General features: G+C 46.7%; 1 protein-coding gene across 5 annotated transcripts in view; it reads right to left on the bottom strand.

The window, feature by feature from the left end:
* The window catches only part of Pde8b (phosphodiesterase 8B), a 228,299-nt gene that overhangs the window by 47,308 nt on the left and 156,131 nt on the right, over positions 1-24,860 (bottom strand). For 4 of the 5 annotated variants that reach the window (XM_041663659.1, XM_041663660.1, XM_041663656.1 and 1 more), the window contains exons 5-10: positions 24,726-24,783; positions 19,623-19,711; positions 13,884-13,962; positions 10,448-10,588; positions 8,862-8,950; positions 6,655-6,715 (exon numbers count right to left, since the gene is read on the bottom strand). In XM_041663659.1, the coding sequence (XP_041519593.1) occupies positions 6,655-6,715; positions 8,862-8,950; positions 10,448-10,588; positions 13,884-13,962; positions 19,623-19,711; positions 24,726-24,783 (517 nt within the window). The remainder of the gene's footprint in view (positions 1-6,654; positions 6,716-8,861; positions 8,951-10,447; positions 10,589-13,883; positions 13,963-19,622; positions 19,712-24,725; positions 24,784-24,860) is intronic. The other variant, XM_041663658.1, reaches the window with a different exon arrangement.

Below are 24,860 nucleotides of genomic sequence, written 5' to 3'. Positions count from 1 at the left end.
AATCTTCATGGTTATGAATGCTGCGCTGACTACCGTTGGAACAAAAGGCACTTTATGAGAAAGAGCAGACAGCGCCATGGTGTGGGTTTCAGGTGTGCACTGGCCACGCATTGCTCAAGTATGATGACGATGTGCTGTGCTTTGGAGGCTAACATGGCCTCCTGTGTGTGAGCGCTTGGTCCCCAGCTGGTGACAGTGTTTGGAGGATTGGGGAGCCTTGAGGGAGTGGAACCTTACTGGAGCAAGTAATTCATCGGAGGTGAGTAATTTTGAAGAGCCACGCCATACTTCCTGTCTCCTCTTCCTGTTCTACCACAGGGTGAAGAGGTAAGGAAAATTCTTTTCCATATGGACTGTATCTCTTCAAACTGTTAGCCAAACTAGGCCCTGCCTCCCTCGCTTCGTGTCTGGTATCTAGTCACCGAACAAAAAGTAGCTCATGACAGAACGAATTCTGCAGTGCTTCAATCAGCAGTAGACAATGTTCAACATACACCACTGCATGCCGGAGGATACCTGGAGTGATTTGCTCCGTGGCTCCAGCTTTCCCTCAGAGAGACCCCTGTGGACAGTTAGTTAGCTAACTCCCTCCCTTAGCCTTTCCACATCTCCACACTGCTTGACAGTGACCTTCTTCTACGCACATCACAGAGGTAGGGCCCCATCCACACAGTGATCGACTTTACTTCCAACATCCAGAGACAATTGTCAGAGTAGCCCCCAGAGTAAGATGTGTAGAGACGCTGGTAAAGGCAGCGGTAGCCCTAGACTGAGCCCCAAGTACCTTCATAGTTCTAAACTTCCCACTCTCACCCAGCAAGGGATCTAGCCAAGCCTGGCCATGCCCTCTTCTCTTGGTCTCTGCAGAAAACTATCCTCTTCATAGGGACACATTCCTGCCCCACTTCACACCTGCACCTCAGTCAACACCTCTTTATGACGTCATCTCCTGCTTCCCACCCCAGACGACTCTAAACAAGCCCGTGTCTTGCTTTAGAGCCACACGTCTAACAACTTTGGGGTTAAATCCTAACTTCGTCACTTACACTATGTGACATCCAGATGCATTTTTTGACTGCTCCAAACCTCAGTTTCCTCATTTGTCAAAAATGAGGTTGTGATGAAGACGCCAGGAGAAGACACATGGCAATCAAGCCCTGGCAGAGTCAGGACAGGTAGGCACAAGCTTCTCAAAAGCCTCATTGACCAACTCAATGAGTTCAGTCCTAGAGGAGATGGGGACACAGGGACCTATCACATGCCATGATAGAGGGCAGATGAGCAGACATATCCCCTGTAACTATGCATCGCTTGCTTCCTAGATGTCTTGGGGACTCATAGGTCCTTCACAGTAAGGACCAGACCCTGGAGGAGGATGAAAATGACATACAGGAAAAGGCTTAACCAGAGGCTCAGTGCAAAATGCAGGTGCCTTCATCTAAGTCTATCATAATCTTCCAGGTATAAAGGGGAAGTTAATAAACTCTAGCCAAGGCGACTTTGTAAAAATAACTGCATTGTAACACATCCTTGCCATTTATTGGCACCTGGTCTGCAGTGGCCTTTTCAGCACAATGGCGGATCTGAGCTGTGTCGTTATAATCTCCCCAGACCTTGATTTAAAAGCTGCAGGTAACACATTGTTTCTAAATACTACAAAAATTACAATTCCCCTATTGTAAATTCTACTGTAAATTAGAGCAACCGATTCTTATATAAAATCCCTTTGTTGACATTTTCATTTGGCCTGTAATGTGACCAGCTGACAGCTGAAACTGATGGTGGCACTCAGTGTGAGTGTTAGCTGGTATTTCCGTTTACATTAAGGAATAACACGTCCAGACCTTAGCAGGTCCTTCCTGTGAAGCGGAAGGCTCCTGACAGGTTGGCTACTAGCTGCTGCTTTGCAAGAATACAAGTTTCCGTATGTTACATAAAACACGAGTGAGCAAAACTCTCCGATTTTCAGGTCTTAGCTGCTGCTTTGAGAAGCCAACACCGATCTGTACGTTGAGGTCTCTGTCTCTCTGTCTCTGCCCCTTTCCCGTCCCCTTTGTCATGCAATGCATTTTCTTGATATCAGACCTCTGAACCTCACAAAGCCTGTCACAAACCAGCTTTATCAGAGACAGCCACCACCAGACTACAGCTTTACCAAACTACAGTTTTACCAGACTACAGATTTACCAGCCACCACCAGCAGACTACAGCTTTACCAGCCACTGCCAGTACCAGACTAAAAATGTTTTTCCTTCTCTGAGCCAAGACCTTCCATGCATGCGCACAATCCTACCAGGCGCTACCACAGTACCACCAGTGTCCTTCTGTGTCCCCTTCCCTGCTGTAGGTTCTGTGTCTTGTACCCTCAGCGCCTCTAGCCTAGCAGGTTCTCCTTTCAGTGCTCAGGGGTTGCCTGTTCAAAATGTGCTTTCCTGATATCAGAGGCCTCCCTTAAGTAGTTCCATATAAATAACTATATACGAAAGCTAAATGGAAAAATGTGAAAAAGTTTGTTGACCTAGTGGCTTTCCCAAATGTATCAACAAATGTTCCAGACACCTGCTGTGAGTCACATGCATCCAAACTCTGCCTTGTGGTGGCAAGTCAGTGACAGAAAGCACACTCCTCAATGGGAGTGGTCACCCCCAGAGGCCCCTGAAGCTGTAGCTGTAGTAGCCTTCTTTCTTCAACTGGAAGAAGTGGCACTTGGATGTGTATCTTGAAGAATAAGCAGATATTGTTTGTGACGTCACATGAGACACAATGGTTTAGATGAGGGGCAAGCTCAACATGGAATCTGTTCGGCAGGGAGAGGTCTGGAGGGTGAAGTAAACGCTCAAGACAGTCTTTTTTAACTTTCAAACCCAGCGCAGGTTCTGCTCTTGGAGCGGTGATCAGTTAGCCATCAGCCAGGGCTAGTTGCTGCCCTTGAGTCTTGAAGCCACCCACCTTGGCCAGTAGCTCTCAAACAAGACAGGGCACTGGGACCCACCCTAGAGGACATGGACATTCTGACTTCACAGTTTTAACACTGCCCCCTCAAAAAAATAATAATCGGTATCTCATAGTAAGGTTTTGTCACCGTAGGTTTGGCCACCTTAGCTCTCATTTCTGCCCCCCATTGTTCTCAAGGAAGCCATGTCCACATTGTGGTGTTGACACTCCGATGGCCAAGTGTCAGTGCCCAGACTGGTGTCGCACTGAAGTAGAAGCACCGAGGTTTCCCAGGTGACCTAGCTCATTGGGTTCAACAGCTGCTTTCCATTCAGCGATCAGGTGAGTGGAAACAAGAGTTCTACCATGAAGGAAGACTGGGGAGGTGTCAGGGGAGCTAAAGAAATGGGACCCCCACTTCCTAGCTCTGTGAAGGAAGCACCGTGTAACACTGGGCCAGAGTGGCCGCCTTCCACCCTCCATCAGCAGTCACCATGGACAGTTGATTAGCGGGAACATTTCCTCTGAGCCTGGCTGCTTTCCCCACCCCCCTCACAATTACCCACTGGGGGATGGGGAGGCTCTTTCCAGAGAGCTGAGCTCCAGGACTCTTTAAGGAAATCACTTCCTTGTGGGATGGGCAGGAGACACCAGCGCCTTCCCAATGACTTCTCCATAGCCCCAAGTGTCACACCTCCACAGGAAGCCTGTGTTACCTGGTGGCCTCTGCACACCACAGTCCTGTCCTCCTGCATGCTGGCTTCTGATGCTTTCTGCTCTCAAGCACATAGGCTTTGGAACTGCCATGCTCACTATATCGTCACCGCCAAGACTGAGAGGAGGGTATAAGCACTCAGGTGTGGAGACCTAGCAATGAAGAGGTCCCCTGCGATCAATAGGCCCCGAGCCAGTTCAGGAATGGCTGGCATGCTGGTGTCTTCTTTCCTTTCCCTGTTCATATCTGACTGGACTATGGTTGTGCAGTGCTGGGTGCCTGCAGTTTCACACGTGGTTTCTTATTTGTGAGAAGGCAAATGAAACCAGGGGCTTAGGATTTTGCACGCTTTATGTGGCAGTAAAAAGAGACTGAAGACAGGCTCTGGGAGAGGTCTCAGGGGTAACATGAAGACAAAGGACGTCCAGAGCCTGGGTGACTGGGTAAGTCTGGGCAACCGAGGCTGGAAGTGGCCTAAGCAAGTGGGAAATGCAGGAAAGAAATTTATCTTCTGCAATTAAGGTCAGCGAATACCTCCTGTAGAGAGTCAGACAGTAAATACTTGAGGTTTTGAAGGGCCAGGAACCTCCATGTCCCTGGGCCTTCTCCAGCCTCCCCAGACCCGGGGTTTGATGCCTGTCCAGTTTAAGGTTTCTCTCCCTCTGGGCTACACTTTATTTAATCTGTTTACCTGTCTCTGGCCCATGGTTTCTGGGTGCCTGTGATGAACAGGTATCTGGTGAGGCTCTGGGGACAGCACATGTGAAGGGGACAGGCCTATGCAGCAGACATACCTTGCTGAGATTCCCAGCCTTGGCAGAAAGCTCAGGGCTCAGAGACGAATAAAGAATCTTTGCTGATGACAGCCATGGCCAGAAGTGAACTGCCTGGCACACAGCTCCATTCCCTGTTCAAATGCCAGCCCACGGGTTGATTCTGACGTCAGAGCTGGACCCCAGAAGCAGCACCTCCGAAGAAATGCCTGCAAACAGCCTGCTCCGCTCCAAGAGCCCTCCCCAGCCCAGAGCCATCTCCATGGCTCCAGCCTTCTTTGGGGAGAAAGAAACGTACTGTAGCCAGCCGGAGGGACAAGTTGCTTTATTATTGGAAAATCTAAGAGTCTCTCAGGCCTGTGCTGCACCATTAGGTGACGTCAATAGCTCAGGAGATCCAAGCTCTGTGTTTTCGCTCTTCTCAGAACAGCAACTGATTCATGGTAGCAAAGGGGTTTCTATTTAGAGCTGCAGAGGGGAGGCGGCCTCCGTGTCCTGGCATCCTATGCTAATGGTTTGCCCGCTCTCTGTGGGCAGCAGGCAGAGTTCACGGGAGGCCAGGACTGAGACACTACTTCCCCTAAGCTAACCAACAGCCCTAGGCCTACTACGTGCTCCCAGCTTGGCATGCAAAGCCTGTGACATTGCTAGAGAGGGGATGGCCATTTAGCATACAGCTAGCTGTGACAACGAGGACAGAGGCAAAGCAAGACAGGGGCTTTGGGGGTCTGGGGAAGAAGGAGCGATTTCAAGATTCTTGGGCTGAGTCATGAAGGACCGGTAGGATGGATAAGTGGGGGATGTGGAGGTACAGGGATGGATAATAGGGGCTCTGGAAGTTGCTTCACTAGATGAGAAAGACAGGAATGAGGGGGAGTGAGGAGGAGAGACTGCCTGACTTTCAGCTCCATCCCCTGCTAAAATGCAAGGGAATGAACTGATAATTGATGTTGCATAGAGCCTGCCATGGCTTCTGTGGGAGACGGGCTTGCTGGATGTTGGACATGAGTTGTACCTGCTTAATTTCCGGCATGAGAATGGATGGGACTAAGTCTCCCTGTCCCCTCTGTGGGTCCACAGACTGAAAATGGTGCCCTGTCCATCCCTAAAGGGATACCAGGATTCCATGTCCCCTCTCCCTTTGCTTATTGCCTCTCACGCAAACCTCTTTCTTGCTCCTGATGTATCTCACTGAGGGTGTTTGATGATGTTTTTCCTCCAGTGACAGTGCATTCACATCCTTTCCAAGTGGGTGCTATCAACAAAGTCACTCCTGACCCCAGATTAGGTACCCAGTGGCAATGGATGCTTTTTTGGTTGGACTCAAACTTCTGAGACAAACATATGACCGCAGATACTTTTGACATTTGGGACTCCATGAAGGTCACATGATCTGGCCCCTCTTTCCCTCCGGGACTCCTCTCTAAGAGGAGCCCTGGGGGCTGCTGTCTTGCTGCCAATTCAGCTCGTCATCTGGCCACACCCATCCTGCCCCTCATCATCCCCACTATGTGAGGAAAGGATGGATTAAGCCCTAGGTGTCTTCGAAATTCCTAAGAGACACTGTCCCTTCTTTGAAAATCAAAGTCAAGCATCATAGTTTATGCATTTAAAGTAGCTCATTGATAGCCGTATTTATTTCATACTTCCTAGTCCAGAAGTTATAAGGTATGAGATGGAAACTCCATAATCAAATAGAAAAATACAAATCACATAAAGCTACTTCCAGCAATACTGGAACATTATAAACCACCTTAAGGCATTTTTAAACCTAAAACCTCGCTAAGTTTCTGTTACTTCAGAAGACAGTGTTCGCAAGGCACTGCTCTCCACGATGTAATGTAAGAAGAAAATCACAGTACTGATTTGGAATGGTTCTCATTTTGGCTGTGAGCTGGAGGAGCGACTGCTCACACACATACACACTTTTCATTTGTGTAAAAACTTAAGATAGGAAATGGAACATTTTTCCTTTTGGTTTTGAGGAAGAATCTTATGTTCCCATAAAATGTATTAGCCTGGAGAGACCACGAGGCATAGCGTAACCAAAGCACACTCTAAACAGAGTGAGACAGGCTTGTGGAGAACTGGAAAAACATCCTGTTAGAGGCTTCCCCACACACCTTCTTAGATAGCAGTTACAAGAAACTATGGAGAAAGACAAGCAGAGAACAGGGCGAGGATGACGCATGGGCAAGCTGACAGAGCGGCAGAGGACATGGGATACTGTACCTGCTTGTTATTGTCAGTGGTACAGCACAGCTTCTTGAGGGAGACAAAGTGCCTAATTTTCCTAATGACATAAACAATCAGTGATTAGTGAGGCGGGAAAAGGAGGAAGCAATAAGGCAGCACAGGGGTACGGCAAGGCTCCTCAAAGTTGACCGCCAGACCCTTCCTTCCCAGCGCAGATCTGGTCACAGAACAACATTTGCCAGCAGGAGCCTGGCTTCCCTGCAGCCCCAGCTGGTGCGGCCCCTCCTCCCTCACTGTCCTGCAGGTCTTCAGCTGCCTCCTGGATCTCTTCAGGAGAGACTGACATGCTACCACAGCAAAACTGGCTTTAATCCTACTGACACAAATATTTCGTTGCTTACACGGAAAGCAAAAGACTCATTTGGACGGTGACCAAATTTCACGGTTGCTGTTTTTCTTTTAAACATCCTGTGTGGTACGCTATGGCTCACTGTAACGATGACACTGAGGTTTTTCTTTTAGACGTCCTACGCTGCACACTGTGGTTCACCCCCATAAGGATGGCATTTTTGTTTGTTTGTTTATTTTAGCCTTAGGGGGGAAATCCCTTGATTAAAAAGTCACAAACTGAATCCAGGAACTTAGCCCATGGTCTTGTTCATTATCACAAGGGCACTAGGACAACAGATGCCAGGTGCACCAACCTAGTGTAAGTCAGGTCATGGTAGATCCTCACTTGGGAGTAAGGCTGTGGAACAGACTGTGTGAGACTGTACACCCAGAAGCCTGTGGGCACCCCTTCCTCCCTATCTCTAGCTCATCCTTCTTCCTGGGTTACTTTCCTCTGGAGGGTTCTCTGACGAGAACATAGGGAAAGACTGATGGATCCCATAATATGAACTTCACCCAAGCAAGAAGGGGTAAAGCATCCCCATTTTTAAATCAGAATTGCCTCTAAGAGCTCACTGCCTACAATTAGAGGAAATAATACAAAATCATGCCTGGATTAAAAAATAAAACCCTTCTTTCCCTCATCTGTCAAATCAGGAAAAAAATTATTCTGATATAAATTACCAGGCAATAGCATGTCTCCTCCACTTTGATTGCCCACTGATTCTAGCAAAACACACAGAAAAAGACTCGGCTTCCTGTTTCCAAGAAGACAGTCTAAGAGTGGCCATAAGGACAATGGGACAGTCTCAGGCACCATCTCCTGTGGCTCTGGATCGGCCACTGTTGGGATCACTAAGCTGAGCCAGCACCTATATGGAGGGTAGGCAGCCTCTTTCGGTGGTGACAAGCCTCATTTAGGAGCCTGTCACAACCCACAAACTCCAGAAGCCAGCCAGGGAGGAAATGCCAAAGAAACACTGGACAAACCTCTCAGGTGACTGAAGGACAGGTTTCAAACTAATCCAGCAAAGAAAATTGGAGGGAAACAACCTTCAAATAGACAGGTGATCTTACGGAATGGGCTGATTTTCTATCCCGTGATGATCTGAAATGAACTCGGGTGGTCCTGGAAACCATGTGGGAGAGGGGTTATCTGGTTTCTTGCAACCGCTATCTTATTTTCTTCACCAATATGTCACATGTTCCTCACAAGGTCAAACCATTAGGTGGTAGTGACCTTCATGCTTTCTGCAAGGCTCATCAGTGAGTTTAGTTAGGAGGCCCATCTGGCACTCTGAGCCCTTCCCCGAAATATACCTGAGAGAAGGAAAGGGAATCATATGTTTCATTTCTTATGCCCTGCCCCCATGGTTCTCTGGTCAGGTTTCATTGGCTCCTGTTCAGACACATCCTGCTGTAGGTTAGTGCCTTTAGGACACTCTGAGCCCTTGCATAAGCTCAAAGTCAATATGGAACAAACTGGGGCCTAAAAGAGAGAAGGTTATCACCCTGTGGGCTGAGGGCAGAAGCCTGTCGTGCTAGTTGGAGTTCACTTGCCAAGGGGAAGGACAGGCAGAGACCCTGAGAAGTGTTGGGAACAAGGGGGGCAATCGTGACTAAGCCATAGCTGGGGAGTAGAGCTGGTGCTGCAAGAAAGACCATGAAGAGGAGACAGGGGTGGGGGAAGAGGGAAACCATGTCTGGAGATTGCTGCTGGCCACCTAAGACCGGGAAAGTGCTCCTAAGTGTGTTGTCCTGTGGCTTACAGTGGTACTTCAGTGTGCCAGACAATGCCCGCAAGGGCCTGAGTCCCTCTCCGCAGCAGAAAGAGTGGAAGAGTTTGCTCTCACCCTCCTTGGCCAATCACTGGGGTGATCTTCACGTGCTGTTGGATGCTGTCCCCGGATTTCCGTCTGGCATAGTAAACCCCCTGCCACTCCTACATGGACAAAGAGAGCTCTTGAGATCCTTCAGTCGAGACCACAGCTGCTCCCACACTGCGTCTTTGCAGACTGTTAAGAACTTCCCACAGACTCCCATTCCATGTCACGGCACTGCTGGGCGGTTGTCCCCACTACAACGCCATCACGATCCCAGGAGATAAATGTAGGAGCACCAGGCCAGTGTGTTCACTACCAGGGTGTCTGTCATGAGCTCCAGGGCAGCTGGAGTTCCCAGCACGCGTTCCCTCAGGGTACCAACACAGCAGAGTTCAGTAGCACCTCAAAATCGTCACAACAGCTCATGGGCCTGATAGTATCATTCTTAACTTACAGATGGGTAAACTGAGGCTCAGAGAGTCCAACTAGCTTGTCTACATGGGGAAACAGAGGATCTATTTATAACTGTGTAGTTCTTTTATCCTTCCCAAAGTGCCTCGGCTTTCTGAGAGTCTAAGCACCTCCCACCCAAGAGTCACAACGATCCCTTGCAGTTTCCACAGATGGTGCTGAGGGGAGGGAGAGATTCTCGCTGCCACAGGACCCTGGGAACTGGACTGGAATAAAGGACAGGAAGCCTCATGGTGGGGAGTTTTCTCCACTATTTCTGGAAGGGAGTAGATAACTCCAAAAATGAGGTACCTTGCAGCTATATCTTGATCTCTCTTGTTTATGAAGTGATTAGTGAGTGTGTCATTTGAGATTGCCTCATATGACTGGGTTATTTTGGCAAAAAAAGGAGTACTTTATAGTATCTGGTTTCATTTTCAAGTCTAATCGATCTGATTTTAGAAGTAATTTGGACATTCCTATAATCTAAGTTTATTCTACCCCTGCTAGTGCTCCCGTCTCCAGTGAAGATGATGCTTAGCTAATGCCAATAGAGAAAAGAAGAAGAAAGCAGAGCCACGGGAGAAGCTTTAGGACACCTCAGAAGAAGCAAGAGTTCACTCCGGCTCAGAGGGAGGAGATGACAGTCCAGGAAACATCTCTTTTACCTCTGCTGCACCTTCATCTCCCCCTGAAGAAGCAAAAAAGAGGTTGGGGATGGAAGGGCTGGGGAGGAAGAGTTACCTGTGGATATGGCACAGCCATGAGTAAAGAGAACAGGAGGAAGATGGAAGATATTGACTACAGCAGCAGAGCCTACCAGTCAAGGTGGATAGTAGGTCTCTCTAGCCCTTCCTACCAAACCCCAACAAACTGAAAAGGAGGAAGGAGCTACTTGGGTAGAACCCCGCTCAGGGATGCAATGCTAGGATAGTGGGGGCGTATTCATGCAAGGGGGCAAGTGGCCTGTCCACAAAACAATCAGCTCCTGTGTCATCATGTTGGCATCAAAATGAACCCATCAACTCCTTTGCAAACTGCAAACAGAAGCCCACTGAAATTTGATGCTCCTAAAGAAGGCAGTCTTAAAGATAAAAGACTTACACATCCAGGGGCGGGGAGGGGTGCTAAGGGAGGAGTGTGGGTGGGTTCTTGGTTGCACCCACCTTTCCCTTCTTGATGCACGTATTGATGGTGTCCAGGAGGTCTGCCCGGTTCTTGTCACTCTTAGGTAGGTCAGCGAGTTCTTTGCCCAGGAGCTCCCCTTTGTGGTAGCCCATCATCCTCTCAAAGGCAGGGTTGACATACTGTGAGCAGGAGGGGTGATAGATCAGTATGCCCTGCAGGGAGCTTGGTGGCACCATGTTTGCCTGGCACACGTAAGTTCCCCCAGCACCGCTAAATAACGAATAAGCCAACACGCACTCATCATCACATGCAGCTTCTGTTAGTGACACTGCAGTGCAGCTGATTGGTGCTATGTGTCTCCACACTTTCCCAATCAATCAATCAATCAATCAATCAATGCTATGGCTGGGAGCACTTTGACATCATGTAAATAACAGATGCAGTTAGCATACGGGGCCAGGGCATGCTCTTTCAGTGCTGGGGTTAAGGTGGGCAAGGAGAGGATGCCCACGGTGCACTCAGATGTCAGCAGATCTGAAGGGTCATCGGCGAACTTCTTCAGGGACTTCTGGAAGTTGAAACAACTGCTTTGTCTGACCCCAGTCCTCCACCAATTTCTTTTTAAAGACCACAGTCGTCACATGAGTAGCCGTAGCCAAGAGAACAAGCGATGGCAGATGTGAGCACGCTGCACCTGGGTCAACAGTTTCTTTGGGAAAAATTCCCATCCATCTGCTGCCTAGGAAGCTTTCTCACTGGCCATTCCCACCCTCCCCTTAGCTAGGGAAATTCATCAGGAAGTGGGTAATGCAGGGATACTGCAGGGGGCGGGTATTCCCTTGGGAGCAAGCTTCTGTGAACACTGAAGAGATGTGGAGGAGTCTCTGGTTATCAGGCACTATGGGAGTGACTGAAGAGGAGGGGTCCTGATACTATCTTCTTGACCTCCAGGTCCCGCCCAGTTCACTTCCATGACAGACATTGCCATCCCTCGGCATGGCAGGAATCCCGCCTATCATGGCTGAGCTGGTAGCACGTCCCCTCGCTAGGTTTTCCTCTACACTCTTTCTGCTAAGAAAGCCCTTTCTCATTTCTCCCCCACCAACTCCAATGTGCCTTTTACTCCAGAAAACCTCCTCTGACCCTTGCTCTTTCTGAGCTGGTATCATTCCTAAGGGCTCCCATGACTTCTGTGTGGTAAATTCTAATGTATAACATAGAACTTGAGATTTGTCTCTCTCTCATAGGACACTGAAATCCTCAAATGCGAAGGCTCGAACTGGGTTAGTGACTCCTATTCTGCCAACACTCACTGAATAAATGGGTATACTAGAGAGTCTTTTCTCTTCCTGATCTGTTGATTGTCTCCTACCTTGTCATATGTGCGGGCTCCGCTTTCTCATTCTGTCAATCTGAGTAATGATTACAGCTCTTTTTTATGTTGGAGATCCTCGAACCTCAGAATCCAGAGGCATCACAGACAGGACGGGAGCCAACACACCTAAATTCAAATCCTTAGGAACCATTAGAAGATGACTCCATTCGTCCACTCCTCTGTTTCTGTTTTTCATCTGCAATAACACTACCTGGCTCCCAGGGTTGTTTTCGAGAGATCAATGAGGATAAAATGCTAACAACTGTGCCAGCACAGGGGAAGCCCATGCAAAGGTTTTCAGAGCAAATGCAGATAGACAGTTCATGTGGAATGAGGCACAGAGGTGGCAGGGATAGATAGATTGATATATAAGATGCTGTTTCTAGATTTTAAATGTATCACCTATGCCCACGGATACTGGCTATCTGTTCAAGTGCCCTGAGATGGAGCACTGATGTGAACTAGCCTGTCCTTGATGTGTCATGTGAAATCCAGGTGAGGGTCCCTGAGTGTCACCTCCATGTACCATCTCTGCTCTGCTTCTCCTTCCTTTCACTGCACAACATACGTCAGAATCCAAGATTCCCTTTCAGCAGAGCAACTTCTCCTGTGTGGGTACCAGCTATCCTCACACTCATTTCTTTCTGTCCGTGGAAGAGACTGGAGCGAGGGCATGATTCATGTCATGTGACATCACCCCATCACTTCTCCCAGGGATGCAGGTTTGCTAACCACAAACTGTGGCTATGGGGCAAAGGACTCGGTTCCTGGTCAGGGTGGAGAAGGCATGGGAGGGCAGGGCTACTTTGCCTCAGTTCTGACTCACACCACAGCTTCCCACTGTGATGTAGGTAGATGCAAAGCCAGTGTCCTCATGAGGAGAACTGAAGGGTCATGTCTGCTTGTACCCAACTTTCTATGTAGTTTAAGATATGGAAGGGTGGGCAGGAAGTGTAAACACAGCCAGAAAAGTACGGAAAATGTTGGTTTTATTTCAAGGGACAGCAAGAATATTCTGAAACATAGCCCCAAATGAAGCCAGGCAGGAAGGCTTAGGAGTCAGAAATACGGCTTAGTAACTTGATTTCAGTGCTCACTGCTCTCTCTTTCCTTGTATAAGTTCCTCTACTTTGCTAGGCCTCAGTTTCCCCATCTACCTCTCAAAGGTACAGATCTGAGCAGAGACTACCCAATGGAACTTCTGTCACAGGGCTAAGGTGTGGTGGGCTACAGTGCCTCTGACCTGGGACAGGAGCAAGGCATTGCCTGTGTGCACACTGGGGGAAATCCGAGGGTTCAAAATGAGGCTGGTGCCAGAGGAGCCATGATGTGCTGGTCCCTGGTAAAAGCAATTGCTCCTCCGTGACACTGTGCACCAGCCTCAGCCAGGCCAGGACTAATCAGGGGACCGGGGACTTTCAGAGTACCCTTGAAGCAGGTAGAAGATACTATGTGGATGCATTTCCTTAGAAAGATGGCAGCAGTATTACAGTGCTTCATAAAAGAATACCATGGCAGGTGACCAAGTACCTGAAGTATTCTGGTCCCATAGCCACTTACAAGCATTTGCCAAACAACCCTGGGTCTTTACTGTCTTTACAGATGGCCTAAAATTTTCTCCTACCTCTACCTAAGAAATAAAAAAGTTCTGATATGAGCTAATAAGTTTCTTCTATGGGGCTAGAGAGATAATGGTTACGGGCACTGGCTGCTCTTCTAGAAGACCTGGGTTCAGTTCCCAGCACCTATACAGGGCAGCTCACCATTGACCATGACTCCAGCTCCGGAGTACCAGACACCCTGTCTCCAGGCACCCACACATACACTCGTGCATGCATATCTGTGCATATGCACGCATGCACACACACACACACACACATGCATGCATACACACATACATGCACTTTGAAAATAATAAAACATGACTGTTGTTCTCTCCTGAATAGCCAGTTCTTATGTCTATCAGTAGTCGTCTTATATATTGATTTTCCTTTCTTGCAAATATGTGAAAATTATGGAAAAGTAACTGAAATAAAGAGAGAGTAGAACCTGGAAGGCTCTATTTTAGTGTTAATGAAATGAAGCACTTCTTCCCATACCTGAATCACATGATCATCACTTGTTATTTCTATGGCTTCATGACAGTGGTCTAACGCTGTAAACACTGAATTACAGGCCCTGAAAGATGGAGAAGATTAGGGTTAGTGCTATACAAACATCGTTTGAACTTTATTAATTTGGCAACGTCGACAGACCCCAGAGTTACTGGCACTATGCACTCTGTTACTGTTCATATCCTGCGAGCTGGTATTTCCTCACATCTTGACATTTCAACACAATGTGCAATGCTGTAATTTGGGCACAGTCATGGTCATGGAGAAGGTCAAGTTCCTGTCAATGAGAAGAACCCAGCCTGGCCCAGACTGACCATGAGATATGTTGGCCTTTCGCAACACAGAGAGAGACATTTGCTTTCCTTTTCTTAGGTTGGCGATGCCACTTCGCCTACAGCCACACCCACTGGCATGAAGAAAGACGGGAGTGGCAGGTTGATCCGATCCCCCCTTGTCTAGTTCTTTGCACCTGTGTATCTTTCTAGCTTCCTATGTGGCTCCTTCTTTGCTGACCTCCCCCGGGTGTCGGAAATATTCTAAATCAGACTCCAATTGTGAGTTTTATTTTCACTAGCTTCCAAATAGAAAACAACTCCAAATACATTAAGTTCTACGCTAGCCAACACAGCAACTACATGGGTAGAACCCTGCTATTTAGATGGACTGTATAAAGAATCCAGGAAGGCTTTCTCACCCAGTGCAAAGAGGGAAAAAAAAATTTAAAAAAAAAGGAAAAGGTTGATTTATGGGATGGATATTTCTTCTTGTAGGGCAAATTCTTCACTGTTGTTTTCCTACCGTGAGGGAGTGTAATTGGCTGCCACTTTGACCTATTTGTTAGGAAATGACAGAACACCGAGGAAAATTGGACTGTTTTTTCCCAGCTATAGGATCCTGGGCAGCTTACGGTCTTTGCTTTTCCTTGTTTTCTCCATCTAGAGAATGACTGTAAAAATATGTATTTTATGGGGTTTTGTAATGACCTGAGTGATGGATGACGTATGCAGGCATTTCTCAAAGTGCTCGGGCCCACATGTGGAAGAATACAGTGTGTGGTAGGATTACTACTTGTAAGGTCATAGAGTCAAGGTGCTTTGTTTTCTGAGGCTGGCAAAAGCATCCAGAGAAAAGAAAAACTAATTGCAACCGATCTTTATCCGTGAGTCTATGTGAATGGGACTCAGTAGCAGCAAGATAACCAGCCTGCAGGCAAGAAGGACCTCAGCACACTGAAAGATGACACTCATTTCTATGAATGCAGAGATGAAGCTATCTGCATACGGATAGGTAAGACAAGCATTCACGCTTGTTCAGCAGGGCAGAGAACGGGACCAGCTTGATGCCATTGCCATTCCTGAGTCTTGTAGGGCATTTCTTCATTCCAATTGCCCACCCAACAACATTTGTACTGTGGACGGTCTAATCACCACCGCTGTGTTTGTTTTATAAAATCAGCAGAACATCAAAAGGAAAGCTAAGATTGCTATCACTATCTCCACTGCACTCACTCTTGAGAGGCAAGCAAGAGCTAAGGCTTATCAAAAGTGCTTTCTGCACACCTGGTCTAGAGTGAGCTCAGCTCCGTGGGAAAGCCCTTCCAGACACTAAGCACCTCTCAGAAGTGATGCATGGAGACACAGACTCCACAGAGGCTAATTTGTCATCTCTGAGAGCCGGGTAATTAAGTTCTAATGAACACGTTTTGTCATATTCCTCTCTAGCACAGGGTTTCTGCAAGGGGTCTGTGCATCTCAACTACACGTGCAGACAGGTGCTGCAGGCATGATCATTTTTCTGTTCTCAAGGCAGCTCTTAACGATGTCCTAGAGCTTCCGAACAGTAAGTCCCAGAGTGTCCAGAGGGACAGCAAATCCCTATACTGCCATTGACACGAAGGGACACTGTCAGGACGAGGAATGACACAGTATTCTCCTTCCTAGCCCTACCATGACCAGCTATGCTATTTGGACTTTTCAACCTCCTTGGGTTGATGGCTCTATTTAAATAAACCCGCACCAAAATGGGGAAATCAATTTGAGTCATATTCCCAGAACCAGGGAGCCTAATCGCTGGCATTAATCATTCATACTTTTCAGTGAGAAAAGCTGCAGCCTTATTAGTGTCTGTTCTTGGGAATCATGAACTGCATCTCAGATGTCCTTATGCTTTATCCTTAAGGTCAGAGGTCAGAAAACAACAGGAAAGACGATGGGCAATGAAACTGTTTCTTCTGTGCCTTCTTAAGGGTTTCAAAGGTTCAGATGGAAAAGGCAGCTGTCCTGGGGTACAGGTAGGAAGTCCATAAACAGCACAACGGCACGGTGGGTGCAAAGTGCACGTGCAGAGTGCTTGATTGTACTGGAGCACGGTGACCAGGGTGCCAGGCAGCTGAGACCACATGGAGAGAATTTCTGGCTCTTGGTGTTTTCTTGTCAATTATGGCTGGAGTGGACATGTGCTGTGTATTTTAGAAACATACTTCATCTGGATTCTACCCAAACAGAACACACACACACACACACACACACACACACACACACACCACCTTAAACAAGGATAGGACTGAGCAAGGCAATGGTTTTTAAGAATATTGTGAACATGAGTTAACATCCAATCAGAGGCTGAAAATTAGTCAGGCAGACAGAAGAATAGGCCAGGGGAATCATGGGATCTGCTTGGTGGCCATCACGGGCAGTGGCAAGGATGAGAAGGGATGGCTATGTTAAGTGTCCACAGCTCCATGCCCACTGCTGCTCTGCCCTGGCTGCTGCATAGAGCCCATGTGAAGATAAAGGCTCTACAGATGTGTTCCTGAGAGAGGTGGTGCGCCACAAGACATCCACCCATCAGGCCCTGAATCTTTCTACAATTGTAGACTGCACTGTCTTAAGGTCTGAAGTAAAATAAATATGGTCTCCGACATTAATAATGGGAAGGAATGCTGAAGCTGTAAGAGCATAAACTCCTGTTAGGTTGATAAATCACTGTCTTTATTTGCATGACAAGGTCCTTTCATGACAAAGAAGCCAAGAACATTAGAAGAGCTACATGCTCACCACTTAGCTCGGAGCACCCTGGACACTGCTATTCATGAACTCCGTTCAGTAGAGCAATTCAACAGATGTGCACAGAAGGGGTTAGGCCCGCTGTCCCTAAAATACATTCTACACAGAGGAAGTTTCCAGTTCGGCCCCATCATTTGCTCGATTGGATCGAACTTGAATGAATGATTGGCTTTGTAATGTACAGACGGCAGTCCCCCTTCTCAGACTCCTGGGCTGCAGTGTCCATCTTTAACACGGGTAGCATCCTGCAGTGCAGGCTGTGTCCTTGCAGAATGACAGTCGTGCTACATATTTAGCTGCAGCTGGGGGCGGGATTGTAGGGGGGAAAGTATTACATAATTAGACTATAATTATTCTGGCATTGTATAATAAAGAGCTCATTTCCCAGTCTTTAACGAATGACATAGTTGCTTGTCTGCCTTGGGGTACAGGTAAATGCTCCCTATGTCCTTGAGTGCCCCAAAGAGCTGGAGTAAGGTCACTGTCTGGATCATTGTCCTCTGTCTGCTGGGTTCAAATCTTGTAGGGCAGGGAGAGTCATGTAAAGTGTAAGCAGTCCCAGCCCTCAAAAGGAGTGAACTCGGCAAGGCAGAGGGAGGGACAGAAGGCCAATAGTATTGCAGGTAGAGAAGGAGACAGCATTCTCGAGGGAGGCAAGCCCTGCTCGCTGGGGCCACTGCTTCCTGGGTTCAGTGCAACCACTAGTTCCATGCTGTTTTACATGAAGAACCTTGACGTTCCCTTATGACACTAGCAATGCATCCAACTCCAAGCAGTTCCTGTCGGAGAGCGGAGGAGCAGTGGCAGCACTCACTCTGTGGAGCTGAGCAACACGCAGCTGCAGCTGGGATGTGAGGAGAGCCCGAGGGCTCCCACACATGTCCTGGTCTACTCGTGTCTCAGCAGCACATTGACCTACACAAGGGGCTGGCAGGCGTGCTCATTGCAGTCTGCCAGGCCAGCTTGTGTCCTGCTCACCACGGTCAAGGTGCCCGAAGCCTCCCTGGGGGAACCCCCGGTGCCCAGTTCTCTGAGGAATCTGGATTGGGGCACCATCACATGATCTGTGAATACAGAAGCAATGATTCAAAATAGCACGAAGGGCTGGGAGTCAAAGCGATAAAATGATGGGGCCTCTGATTTTATTGTAAGAACTAAGTTAAAGGAGCGAACCACAGTGAAATCTCTCTTTTCTCTTTTTATTTATTGTGAAAACATCAAAATTCAAAGGTCTAAGTTATTTTACTCTCAATTAAAATCAATAGAGACTCCCAGCAACTACATACACTTAACGTACATTATTAAAAAGAATAAATTACTGTAGGAAGTTACCCGAAGTAAACATACTGATAAAAAGAAACCAAGGGATTTAACTTAAATATTCAAAGTGCTATTCCTTAAGGCCTTGAGCTAGCAAAACATCTCAAACATCAGAATCCCCATTGTTTTGACATACTTTAACTTTTTAAAAAATATGTATTTATTTATTATTACTTAATATTTGTATGTTTGTTTGTGTGTGTGTTATGCACATACATGACATTCAAAGAGCAACTTGTTGGCATCATCTGCTTCTGCCACCATGCAGGGGTGGGGGTGGTATCCAGAGATCAAACTCAGCTTTGTGGCAACATCAACATTTTTAACACACACACACACACACACACACACCAGAAAACACCACACTCCCATTTAAGAGAGTGACTGCTTACTCTAATTGTATTTCTTACATCACTTTAATACACAGAAGGAGACCTGCTTCTGTGGCCCTATGCAATCTTTCTGCTTCCCAGGGACTGGAAAAAATTAGTTTTAAAGCTACTCTTTCAGATTTGGATACAAAATGAGCAATGAAGATTAAAAGTATAATTATGGTAGGGAGATCTTTTCTTGGCCTTTGCACTGGGCACAAAGTACAAAGAGGTACCTCTTAGTTGGCCAGAGAGAAGCCATGTAGAGGCATCCCTGAAGGAGGCAGGAAGCTCCTAGAAACTGGTCTTTCCACAGGGCCAAAGGTATATTCATGTTCTCTGACCTGAAGAGGGCAGGTTAACGGCAAGCCAGAGCCGAGCTTGAACTAGGCAGGTGCTAAGACCCTGATTTTCCAAGAGAACCTATGAGTGGAAGATGACACAAGAACCCCACACAGAACAGAGCCAAGGAGAAGCCACCTGTTAAAGCACTACATCCCTACCAAGACACCTAAAACCGGGTCCTTGATGATATGCCGTGTATACTGAGGCCACAGTCAGACTTCATGAAATCACCACTTATCTGTTTTGATGAATACTGTAAAAAATGTACCTATTGGCTTCCCCAACTCTAACATCCCAACTACGAATTTATGAAGTTCAAAGTCAGAAACTGATTCTTAAAGAATGTTCTTAGTTTCAATCTAGTTATACAAAAATTGAGTAGGGCTTCCCAGGTTATGATTTTAATATGGCCACAAATAGTGGAAGATACTGTAAAAAAAGGATACACTTTCAGTTTATTTCAATATATCAAAGGACTCCAGTTAACATACTGCCATTGGCTGGCAGTCTAATAGCTTCAAATCCCAGACATCAGTTATAGATCTGTGAACTGCGGCCTGTTGGCAGTTCAGAGTTTTCTAAAGAACTGTTAACATCATGTATTGTCTTATTTTGCTACATACCGTAATTTGAACTGTGAACGAACTTCCCCATGTTCTATTTGAATCAGTTCATTATAGCAAGCAATTATGCTGCTATTCTCCATAAATCTCTGAAAAGAAAGCAAAGATAATGCATAAGACATCTCCAATTCTTTCTTAGAGAGTCAAACAGGGAAACTTAACAGTTGTTCCTGCCCCCAGGTAGCTCATTATGCAAGACATCTTGTAGGTAGGAAGGGATGACAGAGAGAAGTTGTCAGGAGTGTGAAGGGTTTGTTCGAATGTCAGGGAAACAACAGAGCAGGTGATGCATTTGGCTCACCTTATAACAAAGATGGGGGGAGCTTCATTATGAGGGGTCACAGCAAAGTAAACACACAAGAGCACAGCATGCACGCCCCCCCCAGCTGTGTTAATTACTGAACCATTCGGCTTTACCCTGTAACAGTCGCCCGAAACTCGATATGCAGCATGCCCAGGCTGCAATGTGCCATTGATTCATTTTTATGGGAGTATTCTCTGCCTCTTTCCAAATCTTTTGGGTGCCTAATGCAGAGCTCATTCGAAATATTGGCGAGCTCGACAACAGAAGAAGGACAATCAAATGAAAAACTAGGCAAAGAATGTGAGTCGACATTTCTTCAGGAAAACATAGAAAATTTGTTCAGCAAACACATGAATGACGTCCAGGCTCACCAGACTAAAGGAATACAAGTCAAAAGCACACTATGATACCATTCATACTTACTAGAATAGGTTTAATTTCAAAAAGAAAAATAAGTATTAGTAAAAATGGGCAGAATCAAAGCCCTGCGCATTGCTGATGGGGCTATGAAATGGATTAGTCACTGTGGAAAACAGTGTACATGTTATTCAAAATTAAACTCTAGGTTTATAATCGAAAGCATTGAAAATGGCTACCTCAAGTAAACCCTTGTGGAATCAGGTCCACACCAGCTTCACTTTCATGGTATGGGGTAGAATAACGGTCTAGGAAGATGGAAATGGATACACAAACTGTGGTACACACACACAGTGAGATTGTATTTAGGCATAAGCTAGGAATGAAATACTGATGTATGCTATAGCGTGCAAAACGCTCCAGAGTATTGAGAGAAAAAAGACACCAAAAGCCACACGCTCCATGATTCCATTTATGCAAACCATCAGGACAGATGACTTCTTACAGAGAGACGGCAGACTAATGCTCGCCAGAGTTTGCGAAGCAGAACCGGAACAGCTTAGTGGGGACTTGGGGCTAAGGGACATGCTTTAGAACAAGACCGAAGGTGGGAATTGCACATCATGACTGCTCTAAAGGCCACCGCATTGTTCACTTGAAAATGGTCTGTTTTAGTTTCATCTCAACTAGAAAAAAAAAAGCCTTTACACATTTACAAACCCTTAGTGGGTTGAGTAAAGGCATAAGCAAAGTCCAAGTCAAACAAAATAGAATTTGAACACTGTTCATCAAAGAGCTATGACGTACGCACTTCATACCAGGCAGAGGCAGCCGAACCTTCTCAACAAGCCCAAACTTATCCCTACATTAAGTTCTCTAAAGATTCTTTGTACATGTATTTTGCCTTCATTTATGTCTGTGCACCACATGTATGTAGTGCCCATAGAGGCCAGGACAGGCTTGGATATCCTGGAACTGAAGTTACCAACAACTGTGAGCTACCAGGTAGGTGCTGAGAATTAAACCTGGGTCTTCTGGAAGGGCAGCCAGTGCTCTTAACTGCTGAGCTACCTCTGCAGTCTCTTCTTTACATCTTTTAAATCGAACACATCACTTGGTGTAGGATATACAAGAAATCATGCATTTCTCTCATTGAAACACGTCAGCACTTTTATGAGAAATGAGGAAAGCAGAAAAAAATAGCCAATAAAAACAGTAAGGAGACAGATTTACTCAAGACTGAAGAAAATGTCTTACATTTTACCTCATACAGAAAATATAAACTTTGCAGAACTTTCCAAGCATATATCTAGCACACTCACAAGCAAAAAAGGATTCCAAAGTACCCAGTGACCGCCGTGCTTCTCAGGCAGATAGACAGATGGAGGGGAGAGCGCCAGACCCAGCCCAAAGGTCTACTTATAGATTACTATCATCAAGTCAGCCAGAGAGAAAACCCAACTCCTCTCTCCCCTTCTGTCTTAGTATGTAAGTGTGTGTTTACACATGCATGCATGTGTGCACATACCCCCCCCCACACACACACACCTGGAAGGAGTAATCTCTCCCTGAGGAATACCTTCAAAGCCCTCTAACTTTCCGTAGTCTTCTAACTTCCCAAGTGGAGTGGAGGGGGGCCACGATAAAGCCACAAACACACACACACACACACACACACACACACACACACACACGAAACATTTGTTCTTTTAGTCACAAAGTCAAGTTGATCAAGATTCACGTCTGCCTGAGTTTTCAGATGAGGGAAACCGGTGCTAGCTGATGACCCTTCTCAGGGGTCACTGGAGATATACTGAAATTTCCAAGGGAAGTGAGTCTAGATGATGATGAGATGCATGGATCTTGACTCCAGGAGCCCTCAGAACATCTTGGGGGTTAACATGCTCAATTGCCAATGCATGCTGAGGGGTCTCACTAAAAGGAGGAGTACACGGTCTACAGATTCACCCGGGAGGCCGCCTTTCAGGGAACACAGGAGCTCCTGGGAGGGTACTCCAGGACATGGCTTGGGAAACTACATTAGTGGGCGGACCCAAGACAGAGCGAGGAGGGGACACACAGCTGCAGCCTTGCCTGCGTTATGAATCTATAAGCTATTCAGATTTTGGGGTCTGTTTCCTCCTCTGAACAAAAAAAAGAAAACGGAGAAAATATCAAATCCTTCATATGTTGAGAAAAATTAAGCAAATCCTCTGGAACTGGGCCTGATAAATACACCACAGCTCCCCGACTTCCCTCTCCAAAGGAAGTTACTCTGGGGAGAAGTGTGGCTCGCAGCTGCTAGCCCAGCATGCCTTCCACATTGCCTCGCACGTGGAGCCCCATAAATACTTGTTGAGATGAATAAGCATCATTTCAGGCTTTAAAAAAAAAGGCACATGGAGGTGAATGTAAGAGCAGTTGCGTCGGGCAAGATGCTGGCTTCCACAAAGCACAATGTAGGCTGAGCATCACCACAGCTGGCCACATCCAAAGGCTTCAGGGGGAGTTGTTGGGGGTTTCTTCCTGGATCCCCGCTCAGGGCTCATAGACCAATGTGCTGGCCCAGTAGCTAGTAACACAAAGCCAAGTTTCAGCAAACGATTTAAATCAAAACAATTCAAGAAAGAGAAACAACCGCACAGAAGGCAAGGCTAGCTGGCATATCTGGAAGGTACTTGGATAGAGAGCTGCCAAAGACAAGATCTTCCCCAAACAAGGAGAGCAGCTGCCTGGAGATCTGCTTCTGTCGCTCTGAGGCCACAACACACAGAGAAATCAGTCCGGGCGCTATGTGTTTCACTGGGAGAAAACCTGAGGGGTTGGGGGCACCCTGATCCATTGGTGCACAGCCTTGACGAAATCAGACCAAGCTCTCAAAACACCAGGTAATCCCTGCTAGGCACTAGCTTGTGAACTCCTATTCGCCATGGGTCCATTCAACGTGTATGACACGTTTTGACCTGGGCACAGCATTGCAGGGTAGCACAAGACAAGTAAGAAGAAATCAGTGAACCCTCTTTTCTTAATATTTGTACCTAGAGAGTGACAATCATTCCAGTCTAAGATTTCCTGTCAACAGATGTGCAGCCTCTGTCCCCCAGAGGGTAAGGGGTGGAGAGGTGTGGTCCACGTGACACAGAAGATCAATAAAACAAGTGAATAATTTCAGTTATGTCTAGAAAATGAACGAGCTAACAAAAATGGCAGTCGCATGGCGTCTTTGCTGACTGTCCTCTGGCAATTCTGCATTCCCAAACTCAAAGATATTCTCTTATCCATATCCAAGCAGGGAATACAAAGCAAGCTTTCAGAGACAAACACCAACCGTCACAAGGAGAGACAGCAGACACACAGGAAGACGTGTTAGGAGAGTGTGGAATCTTGCGACCTAGACACAGTCATTTCTATTACACATTACGAACCTCTGTTGCCTCCTATCTTTCCCAGGGCTCTGCTCCTAGGCTGAAGCGTGCCAAAGCAGGGGAGACTGCTACCCTACCCTAAGGAAGTTACTGCTTCTCCGTGATCTACGACCGAGGCTTTTCATTTTAAATCCAGAATAGCAAAACACCATATCACTTAAAACACTAAGAACTTACAGGACTATCTGTCTGAGTTTAGACTATCAGTAAAATTTACAGAAATCAACTATGGATCGCTACTTTATTTTGACCTAAAATGAGGCGATTTGTTTTTTTTAAAACAGTAGAAATATATACGCTTGTCTAAACATGTGAGGGAAAGACTATAAATTTTCTATATGACTCTATCTAATATTCACCTTTCTGTTCTCCTTCCACTTTCTCTTCTTTATTTTAAATTAATTCCATTGTTTTCTTGCTATTTGCCCCCACATGGCTTTGCCTCCAATCCAGTTTCTATCTTACCTTGTAATCCTAGTAATATGTCTGTATTTTCTTGCTTAGGACAATCAGTCTTAATCTTTAAGTTGATATCAATGTATTTTATACAATTAGGCTTCAAACTGGAAGCTTTTCTTTTTCTGGTGTTAGGCAATGGTTCACAAGACAGCTTGAACCTGCTCTCAGTTTAAAAGCTCTGGGCAGGCCCCTGGTGGCAACGTTGGCACATCATCTTTCTATGACCACACATACATGCCGAGACTGATGGGTAAGATGGAGCTACGTGGGTCACTTGAGACTGCCGGATTTTGATGTGATGTAAGAGGTATTTTGTTATCGCCGTGTATCGGCTGCTGTGATAAGTGGGATTAAGATGACAAGAAGCAAAAGGTTGACTGGCACTTGCTTGTCGCTTGCTCGCTGCCACCCCATGCAGTGCCGTTGCTTCCACCCCTGGTTCACAGTTCTGAGGCCTGTTTCCTGTACTAGTGCTCATGGCTGTGCGCTTTGACCTCAAGGAGAGTCAGGGAGACAGTGCCCGCCTTCGGGAGAGGCATTCGGTCCCCTCGTACGTACCCGGTTGAAGCCGGCATGGAGGAGAGGAAGAACTGGGGCCTCTTCATGGTCACCAGATCTGCAGCAAAGCAAAAAATGTGGTCACTCAGCAGCTATACACCGGGATTCCTCACACTAGAGCATGGAGAGAGAGCA

Source organism: Microtus oregoni, unplaced genomic scaffold (assembly GCF_018167655.1).
Source record: "Microtus oregoni isolate MIOR12 unplaced genomic scaffold, Mior012 000014F_ref0000157, whole genome shotgun sequence".
Classification (NCBI taxonomy): Eukaryota; Metazoa; Chordata; class Mammalia; order Rodentia; family Cricetidae; genus Microtus; species Microtus oregoni.
The sequence above is the reverse complement of the archived record's forward strand: the minus strand, read 5'-3'. Positions and strand labels throughout refer to the sequence as shown.